At 40.7% G+C, this 18,317-nt stretch overlaps 1 protein-coding gene across 9 annotated transcripts in view; it reads left to right on the top strand.

Moving 5' to 3' along the window:
• Window positions 1–18,317, top strand: part of LOC131993618 (neurexin-1a-like) — a 265,891-nt gene that overhangs the window by 235,104 nt on the left and 12,470 nt on the right. For 6 of the 9 annotated variants that reach the window (XM_059359603.1, XM_059359602.1, XM_059359601.1 and 3 more), the window contains one exon: window positions 12,775–12,862. In XM_059359603.1, the coding sequence (XP_059215586.1) occupies window positions 12,775–12,862 (88 nt within the window). The remainder of the gene's footprint in view (window positions 1–12,774; window positions 12,863–18,317) is intronic. The other 3 variants (XM_059359604.1, XM_059359606.1, XM_059359610.1) reach the window with 1 other exon arrangement.

Raw genomic sequence — 18,317 nt, 5'->3', positions numbered from 1 at the left:
GATCAACTGAGATACAATGAGAGCCAGTTTGGTAAATTCATCCCTGCACTAAGTGACGCTAAATGGTAAATTACTGATTTGCAGAGATGATTATACTTTTTTTCTCTCTGTCTCTAGTCTTGAAAGGAATTACTGTCACATGTGAACTGAGTGGAACTGCTTTCCTCAACTCATCTAGACACAAATGTTATTTTAAGATGAAAACCAGACATCTTTTCTTTCTCCTCTGCATTCTCACCAATTCAAAAACAGTCACATGCACAGCAAACAGAGAGGTTACTAAGGAAACAGACAATGTTCTGCATTAACATGGAGAAGGATTCGGTCATATTGAATGAGCCTTATTTCATTCAGGATAGTAAACCTAACTGTCTCGTGGACTTACTGCAGTGTTTAGCCTGAGTGTCAGTGCCCTGTGAGGTTGTGGTGCCTTCAATTATTCACAGAAAGAAAACATCCTCAGGATAAGATTTCCCCTGCAATGCAGATGTATGGGACTGACCATCATGCTACTGAGATACTGTAAGCTTGAGAGGGAAAAAAAGGAGCGATGGCTATCAAATGACTGGCTTCACTGACAGGTGCACTATTGATTTTTCTGGTTTTATTATATTTACTGTCCCTTAAGAAAAGGCCTGGTGTCACCAGCTATCCAAGCTGAAGAAACAGAAAAACCAGAGTGGATAATCCAATGGCTGCATGTGTAACAACCATTAAATTGGAGCAGAAACAGGTTGAATTGAAAGATGGACAGCTCTCCTGTGCAGCACTTGTGTGTCTTGCTGACCTCACCACCTTGCCCCCAAAGTGAGGTGTGTGTTGTTGAAGGTGGGCCTGGTGTGTGCTGCCCCCAGGCCCCGGTCATGGGTTTGTGCCCACCCAGTGCTGACAGATGGCAAAGGAGGTAACGCCGTAGACCCGCGGTGGCCTCAGGCCCGCGGCGTTCACTCCCAGCGACAGACCATATCCATCATCTCAGCCTCACCAGGGGCCATTATGGAAGCTGCCCTTCAACACTGCACTGTGCACGTATAGTCCATGTGACTCGCTGATCCAGTCCACCTTGGCAGGGGTGAACACACACATGCCAGTGTGTGTTAACGTGTGTTCACATGATTCGATGAGTGCTGGCATTTCTTCACAGTTGACAGCAGACACAGGCTCGTCTGCAGCAGGTACATGATCTGAACATTAGCCAGCTGACACCCCGGGATGCCTTGTCTTCCTTGGGTGCTTCTTATTCTGTTTTCCTTGTTGAGGTTTCTAAATTTGTTACAGCCAAACACATCATACGTCGTGCCATTATTAGGATATTCAACAAAGGAACATCTTTGTTTTTGCAGGTTTCACACTTCTGGCAGCATTACAGAGGACTACAGATTGTCCCACTAAGTCTGTTTGGATGACAAAAATGAAACCTACGCAGTGTGAATGTTGTGTCTCTGTTGTTTTATAAAGTGTTGGATTGTGCGTGGAGGAGATACTGACACTGACAGCTTTACAGCATGTTTTATGGACCATATTGTTGTCTCTCAGGACATTTTCTGTTATGATTTGTATAAACGCAAAATAGTCCTGGGCCAACTGTTAAACATAAGATACAATTTGTCCTACAGTGCATTGCTCCCACCTGCAAGATTCTGCGATCAGCTGCTTTATACATCACATTCATGAATGTGAGCTCCGTGCCAACTGCTCATTGAGCTGCGCCGATTGCTCTTTATTTTCAAAAGTAATTTTCTTAAAAGCACCAGGCACAAACTGTATTTGGATCTAAAAGCTCCTTTATTTGTGATACAAACAATGCCAGCCAAAATATACAGTTTTAATTCTCATCCAAACTTATAATAAATTATATTTGTATATTTTCAGATACAATCCACAATATTTAGTATAGTTTGCAAACAACATGAGTAAACTACAAGACCTTGACCTGAGGCGTGTACATCCATATATCTAATTGTCTGTATATAGAGTTTCATACCAGCCTGGTAATTGAGTCCGCAGCTCCTAAGAGCCTTAGATTAAGATCTTACTGTACACATCTCAAGATGGCTGGTTCTTTTCGGCAAGCAGACATTTTAATCTGATGTTGAACACCAGATATAGTGCTATAAAGGCAAGTTTAGGGATGGAAGGCAGGATAATGTAAAGTAACGTCATTACCAGGTAGATTAAATTAAGGTAAAACAAATTCCAGGAGGTACAGAACAGAAATGAAATAAAGGCATCCGCATGCCAGCAAATGCAGCCTGTTAGCTTGTTAGGCAGGTGGACAGGACTAATGCATAAATGGCCTTGAGAAAGGAATGTAAGTCAATCAAGCCAACAAGTGCTTATAATTAGAATCTAAGTGTATTTAAATGATTAGTTTGACATTTTGGGAAATATTTTCCTTCTTTCCCTTCTCCCTTCTTTCAGTTGAGTCATGTCAATGCCAGCGCCAGTTAGCTTAGCTTAGCTAAGCACAAAGAATGAAAACGAGGGAACAGCTAGCCTGGCTCTGTCCAAAGATAACAAAGTCTGCCTTCCAGCACATCTAAAGCTCACTAATTAATACATGTACTTGTTTGTTTAATCAGTACAAAAACCCCAGAGTGAAAAGGACAATGTGGTTTAATGGGGAATCTTGGGTTGCCAGACAACCAGAAGAAATTCCAAGAAACAAACGTTTTTACACTTTGGTTTTTGCACAGAATAAACCTACAAGATAAATGTGTTAATTAGTGAGCTTTAGCTGTGCTGCTAGGTGGATTTTGTTGCCAAACATGGCCAGCTAGCTGCTAGACACTTTTTGCAGTCTTTAGGCTAGGCTAAGCTAATGCGGCTACGGGCTGTAGCTTTATATTTAGCATACAAAAAAGAAATGTTCTTCTCCAACTCTTGACAGGAAAGCAAATGTCACTACAAAAAATCGATTTATTTCTTTAAAGATACATAGGTGGAAAATAAATGACTATCTTTTTGCAAGGCTAAAGCTGAATGGCAAGTCAAAAAAAAAACTTATTTCGTAATAATTAAAAGCAGCTCTCGTCAAAAATTGAACAGTCTGGCATTAGAACACTGCCACAGGGATGGATTAGTGATGAAAAATCAATTTTGCTTGAGAGACTCCATAAATGCTGCCAATTTAGATTTTCTATTATTAAGATTTTTTTCATGATTTCAACCCTGAGTTTTATTATAGCGACTTTTGTTTCATCTCTACTGAATGAGAACATTGCTCATTAGTTTGTAACACTCGGCCCTTTGTGAATGACACATCCAGATCTTGGAGGACAGGAATCTGATTATGATGACGCTCTGTGGGAGCTACAGGCGACCTGGTCTGCTGTTGTAGGGCAAAGCTTCTCTCCCTCTTTCCTCATGTCATGTTTTTTCAAATGTTACACATGGGAATTAAGCCCGCGTACATTCATCTCCGCAGTGATGGCATCTATATTAGGATGACAAATTTGTTCCTGTCACCTGATGAGGGACTGGGACTACATGTCAAGAAGCAGGTAAAGTCAGGAAGACAGTGATTTGTGGCCAAGCTGCGTATCTCTTTCTCTCCCGCGCTCACTTTCTCCAAAAAACACACAGACACATGCTTAGATTTGTCATCTATTTTTAGATTTTGTGGGAAAGGAACAAGAAGATGAAGAATTACATAGTCACTTTGGACTGAACCGAACAATTTCCTGCAAAATGACAAGTGTTTGTATGTTAGCATTTAGATAGAAAGCGGCCATGATTACAAGCCATTCTCTGGTAATTGTTATTCCTCCCTCACTCCCCAGCTTATCCTTAGTGTATGATATTCCTCCAGGGCAGTTCTCTGCTCTCAGGCCAGATTACTACCAAGGCGAGCTACAGACGCACACAGAGCTCCAGATTCGATTTCAGATAACGAAAATATCAGGGCATCCAGAGGGGAAAATGCTTCAATGCAGACAGATTTCATTTATCTGAGAAGTGTGAATGCAGGGATAAGGGGGAGGGACAAAGTCAACCATGTAATATACTTCTATGGCAGTGTTTATGCATAGGCAAGAGAGAGAAGAAATAAGAGAACAAGAGGGGGAGAGCGTAGGAGGTAGATGGAGGCAGATAGTGTTATGAATTTCATATTAAGATTTTATCATTTAGAGCATGTAGCTAACAGAAGGCATCCAGCCTTCTCCTGTGTAATCTGCTTGAAGCTATATCCTACATGGCAGCCGCTCAATGTGCACTCTCTCTGCACTGTGAGGTGACTACAGGCACTCGTCCATATTGTGTGCACATTATTGATATGTCCCCGGTAATAAATAATAAGCCGCTTGCTTAATTAGAAATCAAAATATCAACTGTTTATCATTCGTCGCACAGAGTGTCTCGAATTAGGCACCAGTCACACATGGTTCACTGTGAGTCAGTGACTGACATGGTGATAGTGTGACGCAGGCGCTGACTGGGAAATGGACTGTGTGTCCTCCCACGCAGCCTGACAACTTTTCTGGTTACCTTGGTGCCTGAACCATATCACACGGTGCGCTAAATGTTGAATTTGCATTAAGGCCATGCCGATGACTGTTCCTGGAAAATAAGTTGAACGGGGTCCTGAGGGGGGCTTGAGAAACATCTACAAAGCTGCACAGCAGTGCCTTGAAGCAGCCACGATAAAAGGAGTCCTCACACAGCAGTGTTCTCGCGTCCCCGAGAGGGACTATGTTTAATGAGGGCACACAGGCATGTGTACAATTTGAAGCAGCTCTGTGTTTACCTCATATTCATATCTTCTTGTACAGTACACTCCTACATTAGCCCCTACCTGTTCCCTTTTTTATCGCTCTCTCAAATGCAGCCTTTCATTCTACACAGCAGTTGCTTTTCTAGGCCTTTGCAGCAAGATAGCAATTGACCTGTCACCGCTCACTCATTCCCAAGCCCTATTGTTTTTTTTTTCATCGTTAGACAGAAATCTGCTGCTTTTTACAGTATTCATTCCTTTGACTCTACTCCCACGATGAGATATCCATCAACACACTGTTACATTAGCAACAACCTTTACACACCTCACTAATAATGAAATCCAGTGCTCTTTTGCAGACATGCACATTAACAAACAACTGTTTCGGCAGAGATTGAATCCACCAGACTGTTGATGTGTAACTGGAATTAAATGTCATTACCAGTCTGTCTGGGCATGTGTGTGTGCTGCTTGTATGTTTCTCCACTGTGCGCTGTGGGTGTACCAGGTGTGTGAAGCTGCCTCTCAGCGCCTTGTTAGACTGTCTGGGGTGCAGTGACTTAAGCCTCGAGGAAGATGTATGGCAAGACAGGAACATGTTGGTACCAGGGGACGAGATGGAGAGCCTCCGACCATTCTTTTTTTTTAATGACACTCTGATACTCTGCCTGAGGTCCAGTTGCAGCAACAGCTGCTTCGTTTTAAATAAAGCAAAGCCTTTCTCCCAAAAGGGATGATTTCTCATAACTTAGCGAGTGAAAACAGCTGTCCGCCACGGCCACTTTTACACTATGGCATACACAAGCAGTCAAAACAGAAAGAAGATACCAATTACTCTGAGTTAATTGCCTTTGAGAAATGCAAGCATCTTGCATGATTCTCTGGTGCTGTGAAGAATGGCGCTACCTACAGAATGCACTTGCTTATATGGCTCAGGTAATTACTGACAGCTTTGAACAATAAAGATAGCTGTGTGACCTCATGTTTTGATGTTCCGTAGATTGATGCTGTTGGAGTCATAAAAGTCAAGATTGTTGTTGAGAGAACGGTTATGTTCATCATAAAATTATGCAGTATAGTTTTAATATTTCAAAATAGGCTTATACTAACAAGCAACTTCGAGACATGTTTTGAAAGCAGTTTGTCTCAACTGTGCCTATTATTTTTTTTCTCCAAATTATATCTTTTTAGTTGTTGTTTTTTCTTCTTCATGAGTGATAAGGGCCTAACTGTAATGTCCAGATAACATAAGTGAGGAATTACAAACATACATGTTTTGATGCATGAATTAAAGATACAAATATTTATTGATTAGTTGTCAATGGCAGTAATTGATCTATTTATTATCGATTTAAGTAAGTCCCAATTCTCTGATTCCAGCTTCCTAAATATGAATATTTTCTAATTTCTTTACTCCTCTATGACAATGTATTTTTGAGTTGTGAACAAACCAAGGCATTCAAGGACATCTTCATGGGTTTTGGGAAATGTTGATCCACATTTTTCCACCATTTTCTGACATTTTATACACTGAGCAACAAAGATAATAATCAACAGTATAATAAACAATGAAAATAATCATCGGTTGCTGTCATATTGTGTTTTGTAGGACAGACAGAACAGTTGTACAGATAACTGTAGCAGACCTTACTCAGTGAAACACTCAGTTGACAGTATTTCAGCAGCATCTCAGCAATTCATTTCCTGGGGAAAATAATGAAGCACCTGGTGTTTTTAGTTGCTCTTTTGCATATTTTTGGGCTTGTTTATTGACTGATGTTTTTTGGCAGTGTCTGTTTTCAAGCTTTGTTGATCCATTTGCTGAGAAATGCAGAATCTGATGTAAATCCTCTTCAGCGAGGACACAGCAGAGAATATCTCCATTTTTACCCAGCTGGTTGTTCACTCACTCCTCTCGCAGTTGCAATCTGTCGTGTCACCATGAAGCCTCACATCTGAGCTTTTCTTTTAATTGTTAAAAAGCCCAAAGAATCAATGTCTTATATATGAGAAGTTTGAACATGATGAAGCATGTTATATATAAATAAATAATAATAATACATCCATCAGGGTATGATACACAGCTGAGATGTGATAGCGATAATGTCATTCCATTGTCTTCCAGCATTGCTGAAGTCTGCGTCTGTGTGAGTCCATGATGTTGACAGCTTGGCAGACCAGCAGTAGGAAGAGTGTGGGCGAAGGCCAGGCAATACACTGAGCTGAACTCAGTCTTAGAGGCCCACACACCTTCATTATTCAGTTGGAATCTATTGAGCATCTGGGACTAAATTATTCATCAACATCGACCTAGTTCCAGGGTGCTAAGTTAGATACTTGGATGTCATCAGGCGTTCTGATAAGAGCTGCTGCTGCAGTGTGATAGCTGCCATGGGTAAATTCATCCCGTGTCTAACCATGGGCCGCTTCTCTCCGCCGTCCATCGCCCCGCTCTCTTCCTCTCTCGCTCGCTCTCTCACTGGCACACTAATGATGTGTTGCTCCAAGAGTGAAGCTTAGGACAACAAACTCCTCCCAATTAGTCTGTGCAGACTACAACTCTGGTCAGATCTGGACACTAGCGGACCACTATCGTTGTAAATCAGTGCCAGCGTGAGAAATAATGGCACACGGTTTGAGCAGGAACACACTGATTTCTCTGCTTTTAGGGCCATTTGGAGCTTTGGCTTCAAGGGCTGGTGCCAATTACAGACAAGATATAAATAACACTTTCAGCTATAGTATTGACTTAAAATGGAGTTCTGAGCATATCCTTGATATGTTTTATCCGGGATTATCATCATATAATGGAAGTTAAAGAAACACAAGGACGAGTACACTATGAATATCCTTGCAGCAGTTAGTGATTTTTCTGACATTGAGCTGCCCTCCTGGTTAAAATAAAACCTGAAAAAGTGAAAGGGGTGCATTTTTTCTTTCAGAGAAGTTCTGTCAAACGCAAAATACAAAATGTTTCGGTTGATATTGTCAGGGCTGAACACTTAATTGGAATTTCATCTAAATCATAACAATGGTTATGTGCAATATGTGCCAAGTGCAATATCCAAATCACAGAAAGAGTCAAAGGCAAAATATAATTATGAGCTAAGTCTTGTGGTGCTGCAGAGATGCCCCAGCCTACAAGTCTTATTTTACGTACTTAAAAAATACAGATCCTGAAAAAAAGGAATCCCACCATTTTATTTTATTTTCAATACTATATATATATTTATATGGTGCAAAAATTATCTTTCCCTTCAGTATCGGTACTATATGTAGCTAGTTTTCCCTGCCATCTTATGGTTGTAATTTGTTTGTAAGTTTTGGCTTTAAGCTTTTTGGTTGTTTTTAATAATTAGGCTTTTGAATTTTTCACACAGATATAGGAGTGGTAACAATGGTCCAAAATTATCTGAATTTGCTTTCTTTTTTTATTAAAAAACGTAATATTTTCTTTGGGGAGGACCTCCAAACTGCACTGATATGGTCCGTCAAAATAATTGCAATTAGGTTGTTTATTTCCTCTCCAAATCATTCAACCATAAATATTCTGAGCATCATAGATGGTGGATAAATACCATTGATCAAAATAAATTATAGGAGGCCATTTTTTTTCCTTGATAATAAACACCTTCCATGAAATAAAGTTTACACATATGCGTGTGACCTGGTGTGTTGGTAAAGTGTGAATACATTAAAATATTTTCAAATACAATATAACATTTTACATTTGGCTAACATTTTTCAGACAAATATTTTCATTTTTACGCCTTATGGTCATGTCTGGAAATAGTTCCAACCCAATTATTCAGCAGGATGTTTGGTCTAATTGACTGTGTGTAGTATGAACATATGGCAAATGGAAATCAAGGAGGATCAGACGTAGTTAGACAAAGATCATAAGTTATGAGGCTCCGTCTGCAGGTTTGTCTGCAGTTTAGCAGACAGGAAGGCGTTTTATGTGCTGTGATGATGTGGAGCTGAGCCATTTTCTCTTTGATTTTTCAATCAACCCAGAATTTACTGGCTGATAATAGCACAGCATTTTTTTTGGCAGTACCGGGATTTACATCAGATTTTAATGAGCAACAGATTACGGACATTTAGAAAAAAAATATCAATTTTATTATTGTCACTGATCAGCGATATAACAAGAGAGAGAGCTTTGCAGAACAAGAGCTTATATTGGACAAAAACAAGGCTTACTAGGGGGAGAAAAAAAACAGAAAAGCAGAAAGGCAAAAGAAAACAGCAAGCATCCTCAGTGGAATACATTACCGGGACAGCAGAGGCATGCTTCGGATAAACCCTTCAGATGCCTTCAGTGTCCTCCTGACTTTCAGCTCGTCTCCAAAGAGACATGTTGTGTGCCAGGGAGCATTCATCAAATTAGACCAGAGAGAAAACAATGCGAAAACCCACGGCTCTCCGTAGAGACATGCCGACAGGTTATCACAGAGAAGGTGTCTCTTGCTCTCGAGCACCGGGTTAGCAGCACACAGCATCCTCTCTGAAGAGCAGCCCTCCCCTTTCTCTCCCTGCCGGGATTAAGAGGGGAAAAACATGCTTTCAGGGGAGAAGTGTACAAATGTAGTGCATTATAGCAAAGCCAGCGACTCCATACTGTAGTTATTAGAGAGTGGCATTGGACACTGTGGTTGAGCATTAGTGAGGGGACATCCAGCAGGATGACACTGCTGACTAAGCTTTCACGAGCATGCATGCAGACCAAGGCTTGGCCTGGACATCTCATTAAGGAGGACCATTATCAATCGTCAAAGATCGAAAAGCAGCATGACAGTGCTAAAGAAAGCACCACGGCGTCTTTGGCTGAGTCAGGTTGGAATTTCCTGGTCCACATCCTCGTTGACGGTTCAATCAGTGCATGAGCCAAGGTCAGTCGATAGCTTTACTTCGCCATAAGGTCCGCTAAGATTTATTTTTATTTTCCTCTCTTGAATATGAAACTCCCCTGACTCCCCCGATTTGAAATGACACCGTACTTGGAAACTATGAACATTTTCATACATTTTGTATGAACACTAAAAGCTACAGTGTCTCTTTTTCTTCCATTATTGTGTGTTTCATGCTCCCAACTGTCTCCCCAGGTTTTCTCAGTACATCTCATAGGAGTGTGCTCTCTGCTGCTCTGAGCTGAGGCAGATAAATGAGCTGTGCTTTAGGTTCACCATGGCTTCAGCACTTTACCGCTAGATTAATGATGCTTTGCAAGCCCAGAGCCTTTGCTTTTAGCATTTTAGAAGTACCTTCATAAAATGAACTACAGGTACATCTTGTTTATTCGCTTCTCTATTGGAGCATCTTTCCTGTGGGCATGATGCTCTATGCATCAGTAAACCTGAGTCTGCTGAGCTAATGAACCCTCCCTAAAACATACAGTATTTCTAGAAAACTTTAGGAAAACATGTCATTTAACTCAGGAAACCCCTCGAAATCGCAGCAGTGTCAAAGTCACCGCGTGCATATCCTGTTTTATTTCTCCTTTAGAAATAACATTTTAGTGTCCTTTTCACACATCCCAGCCAAGCTACCTGTCAGTTTTCATCACGGTGGTTAAATTGCATGGTAAGCCCCTCACATAGCCCACATTGAATTGTCACGGGTGAAAAAGAAGCCAAGCATCGGAGGAGGACACCATGAATTGGTAATGTTATTGGATTTCAACCAGGTCATGACCACATCAAAATGTTGACCTACACACTAATCCTGGCTGGCAGAACTGGCGCCCAATAACATGTGAATTCATTTTAGTGAGGCTTACATCCCCTACACACACGAGATTCATTTAAAAGTATAGCGTGGGGTTGATATTTTGAAAGAAGAATTGGACTGAGAAGTGGCTTACGGGCACAACACTTACACAGATCAACACACAGACTTTGTCCTTGGAGGGTCAAATTACATTATTTTATGGCGTTGTTATTGAAGTATATATCATAGTCTTCTGTCACTTACTTGAAAATCTCAATCAAGGTGCAATGACGCATTTATTTATCTCCTTCCGGTTATTACAGTACGTCCATTCAATTGAGTTTTTAGGTCAGACTTTATTTTATACATTCATAAACTAAATATAAATATTTTCTCCTGTCTTTACAAGTAAAATGTTAAACAGATGAATCATAGCTTTAAACTGTACCTTCATCTCATAAACGACTGGATTGGATGTCTGTGCCTTTAATTAGCAAATCAAAGATTCTTGTGTAAAGAGATAAATGAATATCCATACTCCTTATTGTATCTGGCTGTGGTGATGGAGTTGAAGGCCTCACAGCTGTAGCTTTCTGACCTGAATGAGGAGACAGAAGCATAAATATGAACGGGCATACACCTCCGCTCAGGTTATTCTATAGGGAGTTAACCTACATCTAGTACACCCACATCACATTGCTTCCTCTTCTCCGCTTGCAAATAAATCTGAAGGACAGAGTTGAAAGGAGAGGGAGAGAGATAGGAGGAGGGGAGGGATGTGAGAGAGAGAGAATGAGAGTGGTAAGGTGGGAAGAAGAGAGAGGGAGTATTGATTCCTTGATTCCCGTACCTCTGCCAGTGAGTGCAGAGTGTCAAGATCTCCCGCCAGGAAAAACAAATCACAAGGCTGAAGTGATGGATGTGGCACTCCAGGATCCGGCGGTTTTGCCATCTGGATGGCCGACACTGTATATCAGCCTCATGCACAGCAAATTAAATATACATTTGGATGGCTTCCCCGGGCCTCACCCAGCACAGATGCACCAAAAACAGCCCTCCGCCACAACTCCCTTAATGGGTTTGATCTATCATTTCCAGGTCTATTATGTAAAGATGATGTTGGTCCGTGTTCAGAATGTCAAAATGATGTTACAGTGGCAATAAAATTGCATTATATGCAGCCAAATGGATGGTAAGCAAAATGACATCACCTTTAATTTCCTTAAGATGAGTCAATACTAATCTAACTTGCAGATATATTTTGATGCACAGTCAAATGTCAGTGAAATAATGGCACAAATTAAATAAAACCCCAAGTCCATCTTCATTTTTGGGGCTTAATGCATTTCTCACCCCCTTTTTTTCTTTTATGGTTTTGTCATACACATGCATGCTCAAGGGTATAAAAAATCTATGTGCAGTAAATACTGTGAACAATACTTTTTTAGGATTTAAAAATATTTGTAGAAAGAGGATAAGTAGAGGTGCAAGGCTAAATATATAGCAGCAGGTTATTCTGCTTAGCAGCGCTCCATAACCGAAAATCTAACCCGGCCCTGAAGAGGCTGCCATGCTTAAATGAAATGACCTTTAACGCAGAGCTGATCAAATGGCCTGAAGCAAGACTATAAAAGAACATTGCAGTATAATGTTTTACAGTGTACTTTTTTCTGGTCTTTTGTTTGCCCTTTCCCATTTTCCAAGAGGGTAAAATGTATCGTGTTTGGCGGGTGAGGAGGTGCATTGAAAACAGTCTAAAATGGATTTGGTGTTGGAGTAGTTGTGGCAGCAGAATAATGAAGCTCTTCTGTATATATCATAATTTTGCTTTATTTTGGATGCTCATTTTGTACAAGAGATACTGAATCGAAATGAGAAAGAAATATTGATTTAAAGCTCTGCTGCTCTGCCCTTTGTTTTTTAATCTCTTTTTTAAGCTTTCATGGCTGCTTGTCCTCTAAATGTCAGAGGTGTTTTGTGATGGCTCTTAACAATCCCTTGAAGGGCTACGCAAAGCCACACACTGCAGCACAAATTGAGCATGCAAGTTGACAATTGTGCTGTGAACTTTAGCCTCCACTGTTCCTCAATAATCAGATCTCATTTCTGTAAGGATAGTGTTGTCTGGAAAGCAGTGCAGCAGCTGCTAGGGCGCTAGGCAGCGTGTGAGTGTTGACAGATAAATCCAGCAGCCAAACAGTGTAGCTGTCTGGATTCACATCTCATCTGCCCGGCTCCCCTTAACCTAACCCTCTGGAAACAGCACTACTAGTAGTTCTTAGCGGGAGCCATCTTACCCCATTGATGGCGCTAAGTATTTCATGCCCTGTGTGCCTCTCTCTTTTCAGACTACTGACGACTTGCTGGTGGCATCTGCCGAGTGTCCAAGCGATGATGAAGACATTGATCCCTGTGAGCCGAGCTCAGGTGGGTTAGGTTAGTCATCTCTTTTTTATTCTACTTCTCTCTGGGCGTGTCAGTGTGTCTCTGTGTGTCACAGTCCACCCCCACCAAGACACTCTATTCTAACACACAGTGTTTAAATGAGCAGATTGGAGTTTTAGTTAGAGCTTGAACACTTCTCACAGACAGAGAGTCTGTTCTTCTGGCTACCCCTGCTGCACCACTGCATGATACAGGAAGCCAGAGGCTATCCATTTGGTCTGTCTGAGAAGTTTCCTCCCTGCCACAGACTTTGATTTTACTGGTTATTATATTTCAATCCACAGGAACCTAAAATATAAATGCAGTCAAACTTATAAAAAGCATTATTTATTTATCTGGACAGCCTCAGGCTACAAAGGACAATCTCAATTGAACTACAATAACTCAAAGCAACAGTTCAACAATTTGGGAATTAGGTATTCTTTCACTTTCTTGCAGTGGCGATCCTAGACTCCCCAGGCAATGTTAGGGGGTTTTTTGGGACAGTGGCGGTGCCCTGTATGGTAGGTTGGTGTAAGGGTTTTTTTTACTTGTCATGCAAAATGACAACCTTTCACAGTCAACCCTGGCTGTGAAAGGACCTGATTCCAAAAAAGTTGGGATCCAGTGTAAAACGAAATAAAACTAGAGTGTATCAAAGTCAGTGTATATACACGGTTGCCCATGAAGTTGGAATAAAACATTTTTTACCTTTTTCCATGAAATGATTGTGACAATGGGATTTATTCTTGACGGATAAAGTGTATATCTTCTCAAACCATTATGAATCAATCTCTTCCAAACACATCACAATGAAAATTAAACCATAATTTACAGAGGATTGTGTCTGAAAACAAAAATGATTCCGACTCTATGGGCAACCGTGTCTTGCCTTTGTACTGTATTTGATTGAATATAGATTGCAAAGAATTTTTGCAAACCATTGCATTCTGTTTTTATTAAGTTTTTCTCATCCCAATTTTTATTTTTTATTTTTTTTTTGGGGGGGGGGGGGGGTAGAAATTGGGGTATTGGGGTTGTAGTAAGGTTCAATATCCACTCACCATTACCTAAGAATCTCACTTATTATAATGATTTATATTATTTAAGATGAGTGAACTTTTAAACAGCACCAGGCTAACTGTTTTCCCCGTTACCAGTGTTTTGCTAGACTATGCTAACTGGTTCTATAATCATAGTTACTGCACAGACATGATTTCAATCCTCTCAAAACACAAGCACATTTCCCCAAAGGTTGCACTATTCCTGTAATGTGATCTTCTTCTTTTGTTCACTAAGTAGCTAATGATGGGTTCCCTGATATTAGCTTCCTCTTCTGGTTTTTAATGGATTCTTCGACTTTGAGATTTAATTCCACCAACACATTTTTCAGAACAGCTCTGTCGCTTAGAACTGCACGCAGAACTAAAAGTCCACACTGCTGAAGGTGCTTTGTGTGTGTCTAAGCAGCTGTTATTACCATGTTTTAATTGTGCACCTATTTCATCGCTGTCAGCTCATGGCATTTGCTAAAGCGCAAACAGAGGGCTTCTCAGAAACACAGAACAACGCACAGTTGTAATTATCAGACCTACATGACTCCAACACATGATATCAAGGCTCAGCCCAGGGAGGAGTGTGTGAAGGCTGATTTTTACACAAGTGTGTAGAGGAGGGTCCCCGCTGTCGTTAATTACGTTCTACAGCGAGTGGTGGGAATGTATCCTGTTGTTTCTAATGTACTACTGCTCACGTTAGCTGCACGTGGCCTTCCTTGGAGTTTATGAATGTGGCACATATCAGGTGTTATAAAACAAACAAAAATATTTGTATTTTATAGTTGTAACTGTGTGTTGAAGAGCCCTGAAAAGCATCATTCCCCCCCTCCCGGTTTTTATCAGCTTTACCCTGACAAATTGGGATTGTAAATCTGTTTGTTCCCTGCAATGCCGCAAAACTTTTAATCTCTTACCTTGCCACACACAGAAGGCAATTATGTCTAACCCTTGCTCCCGCCTCTGAATAGAAGGATTTTCAAATGCATTCTGAAGTGATGAGACGCACAGAGAACAATTAAGTCCAGACCCAAGGCCCCCCACTCCATCTAGATGTGCTATCGATCAGTATGTGGTCATAAAACCTCCACTAAATTAATGTCTGCCCCACAGCAAAGACTATCAACTTTCTAGTCTGTCTCTCTTCCTGTTCCTCTGGCCCTCCACCAGCAAGATCAGCTTTTGCCACAGTTACTCTATTCCTATAACTCTCCTCCTGCATATTAGAGCGATATTCCCATTGGGCAGCATCACAATAGGTACTTTCAATGTACATCTGCTTCCTCTGTCAAATAGCATACACAGGAGATTGGTCCGTGCACTGATTCACACTAGCAGCTTGCATTATGATATTTTTTGACAAGGGCATCTGCCAAAACATCAGTCGCGAACTGTGTGATGCTCAGGGACGCACACTCCCAGAGCAGAGTATCCCTCTCCTTCTGTGATCACTGAAGGGGATTTGACACCAGAGCTGCGGGCTCCCAGGGTGGCAGCTGTCTAACACCGTATCCTGATTAATATCTACATTCAGAACGATTCACACGCTCTGCCAAGCACTCACCACATCTCAGACGGGCTTGCTGTGCATAAAGAACTGGATCCACTGTCGCTGATAAAGGACCACTTTCTCATATTACTGTTCAGCCAACTCCTTTTAATGACACCAATATCATATCATTTTTCAAGCAACACCTTGACAGTCTGTTCTGTCTGGCAACTCAAAAGCAGAGTCTAGAGACACACACTCTTGATATCTCTCTTAACCTCAGGCTTCACAGCACATGTATACAGTCGGATGATGTTGGTGCATAAGCGATCCCAAGAGGAGAGCTTTGAATCACACTATAATGTGAGCTAACTATGGCCCAAGGTCAGCTCTAGATCATCCTGTGTATCATCTGGAGTCCCACAGCAGTCCCTATCAGCCGTTGAGTGACATCAATCGGGTAAACTTACTTATTGCCATGCTTTATTTCTCTTACCTTCCGGAAACCATGGAAAGCCAGTGGTACCAGCAAAGCTTATCACCCGGACTCAGATTAGATCATACTGCAGCAAATTGAATCCTCCCCCCCGGTTCAGGATACCACTGAGGAATACACAGACCCATGATGCTGCAACACATCTGATCTGTAACAGGAGGCTGGTGCTGGGAGTGTGCATATAGTAAGCAGCAGGGCTGTGACAGCTCTTTGTGATGCCTATTGTAACATTTGTGAAGCAAAATGAAATGCACCATGTGCTTTAACTTCCATGCGATCTTACCTCACCTTTTTAGACAGAATAGTAACACGAGATATGCAAATATTCTGCATAATGACCTTATGTGCCATTAAGGGCAAGTCTGATGTTACAGAAACACTATATAAAGCCTGACATTTAGCTTAAAAGAGCCCTGCATTTTCCACAAAAAGAAAACATTGTTCATTTAAAGGCCAGGATGAAGTGTTACCCAATCATGTGGAAAAAATTGCTCAGTTGTGTGAAAATAGCCTGATGAACAGTCTTTTTCGAGATGGCGCTCAGTGCTGATTTTCAAGGACCAAACCTCGGTCTTCATGGTGAAAGGTAATGGAACAGGTTGTTGCCGAGCTGCATGGGGTCAGATGGAACGGATGTCTCTTACCTGCCTGCTTCATTTCATTGGCGTCATGCGGGCCGTTGATGGAGGGCAGCTGCTACATGGTGACCCAAATTCAAGGTTACACCCTGCAACTGCCTTTGTTCCTCATCACTCTGTGTTTCTCTGGAGTGTTCTGTCTGCTAGTCCTCCCTTTTTTATAATCAAATTCTAATTAGGCTTAAAAGACGAAAACAACAAATATGTACTCTTTTTCTTTCAGTGATTTTGTCAAAGCACTAAGCCTTATTAACCATATCAATATTGTTTTATTCTGTTAAAGGAATACATTTTTTTAGATATGCTTATAAGCTTTGTTGGCTGAGCAGATTGATTAATTTCTCTTGTTTGTTTGTAGCAGCCAGTTAGCTTAGTTTTGTATAAATGTTAGAAACAGCTGCCTGGTATGGTGGTCCGAGACTTTTAAAAATACTTGTTACTACTTTTAGCTGCTAAAGAATACTTTCACTATAGTTCAATTTGATGTGAGAATCAAATAAAGTCAAAAATCTCCATTAACTGGCAAGATCACTTTTTATTCAGCAGAACTGGAGAAAAAGGAGATCTCTGCAGATCATCTCTCAGTCGACTGGGAAACAGGCAGAAAATGCAATCACAGGAAAAGACACAACACCCTGAAAAGCTCCCAGCTTCTGGAATTCAAAACATTATACAGTTTATCATCGCCTTTCTCGGCCGATCTGACTGGCCTACGCTTAGGTCATGACATTAAATGTTGTCCTTGTAACTTCCCACTTCACGAAAGGCATAAAATTTACTGAGGGCTTTTACAAGAACTACTTAAAGAATGGCTGTTTGTCCTGGAATGGTCTGAACCTTTGGCCCTTACTATAAGCAAGATATCAGCACATTTCCCCTGTCCGAGTACATAAGTTCACCAGACAGTCAAAAAGTGACAACCTTATGAAAATGAGGAAAACAAAAGGATTAGCTGAATAAATGGGAAACAGATGTCAAGTTCAGATGTTAACAAAAACATGTATTACAACAGAAAGGCCACAATACTGGCTTTGTCAAACGGTAACAAGATCCCTCTATCAGCGCCTCTAAAGCTCACTCGTTAACACGTTATATTGCGTTTGTTTAATCTGTATAGACTAGGTAATTAGCATTAGCTATCTAGTTAGCTTAATATCTAAGCTAACCTGTTGTCGCGTCATATGCAATGTTACCTGAGCTTGTGGTTAGGACATGGGAAGTCATGTACACATTATGCTTCGCATTTAAGTGGTTAAGTCTTGAGAACTGCTGCAAGACAACAGCAAGAAAGACTGTAACATAATGCATGAAATGCAAAAGCATGATGACAGACAGAAAGAGATAGGCCATTAGTAACATCAACATTTTTACTCGATATATTGTAAAATTAAGAAGAAAAACTCAATTTTTTGTTGTATGTTAGGTTAATATATGGTGCTTTAGTCTTATGAATTTCAATGTAGAGCTGGGTGATATGGTCAGAAAAGTCATATCCTGATTTATTTAGGCTGAATATCGATATACGATAAATATCCTGATATTTTCATTGCAAAGTGAGAGCAAATGTTCAGTCAAAGCCAAATATGACATGCCACAAGTGGTTTTATTGAAACCGTTTATTTAAGTGAACATAAATATTGTATAGCAACAGGAGTACCTTTTTAAAAAAAAATCAGAGCTCCATGAAGTGCACATTTAAATAAAAATAAAAATAGCTTATGAAATAAAATAGGCCAATCTTTCTGAAATAAATATATTTATATGAGAAAAGAATAACAAACATTACAAA

The sequence above is a fragment of the Centropristis striata genome, chromosome 20, assembly GCF_030273125.1.
Source record: "Centropristis striata isolate RG_2023a ecotype Rhode Island chromosome 20, C.striata_1.0, whole genome shotgun sequence".
Taxonomy (NCBI): Eukaryota; Metazoa; Chordata; class Actinopteri; order Perciformes; family Serranidae; genus Centropristis; species Centropristis striata.
Note: the sequence above shows the minus strand (reverse complement) of the source record. Positions and strands in the feature narration are given on the sequence as shown.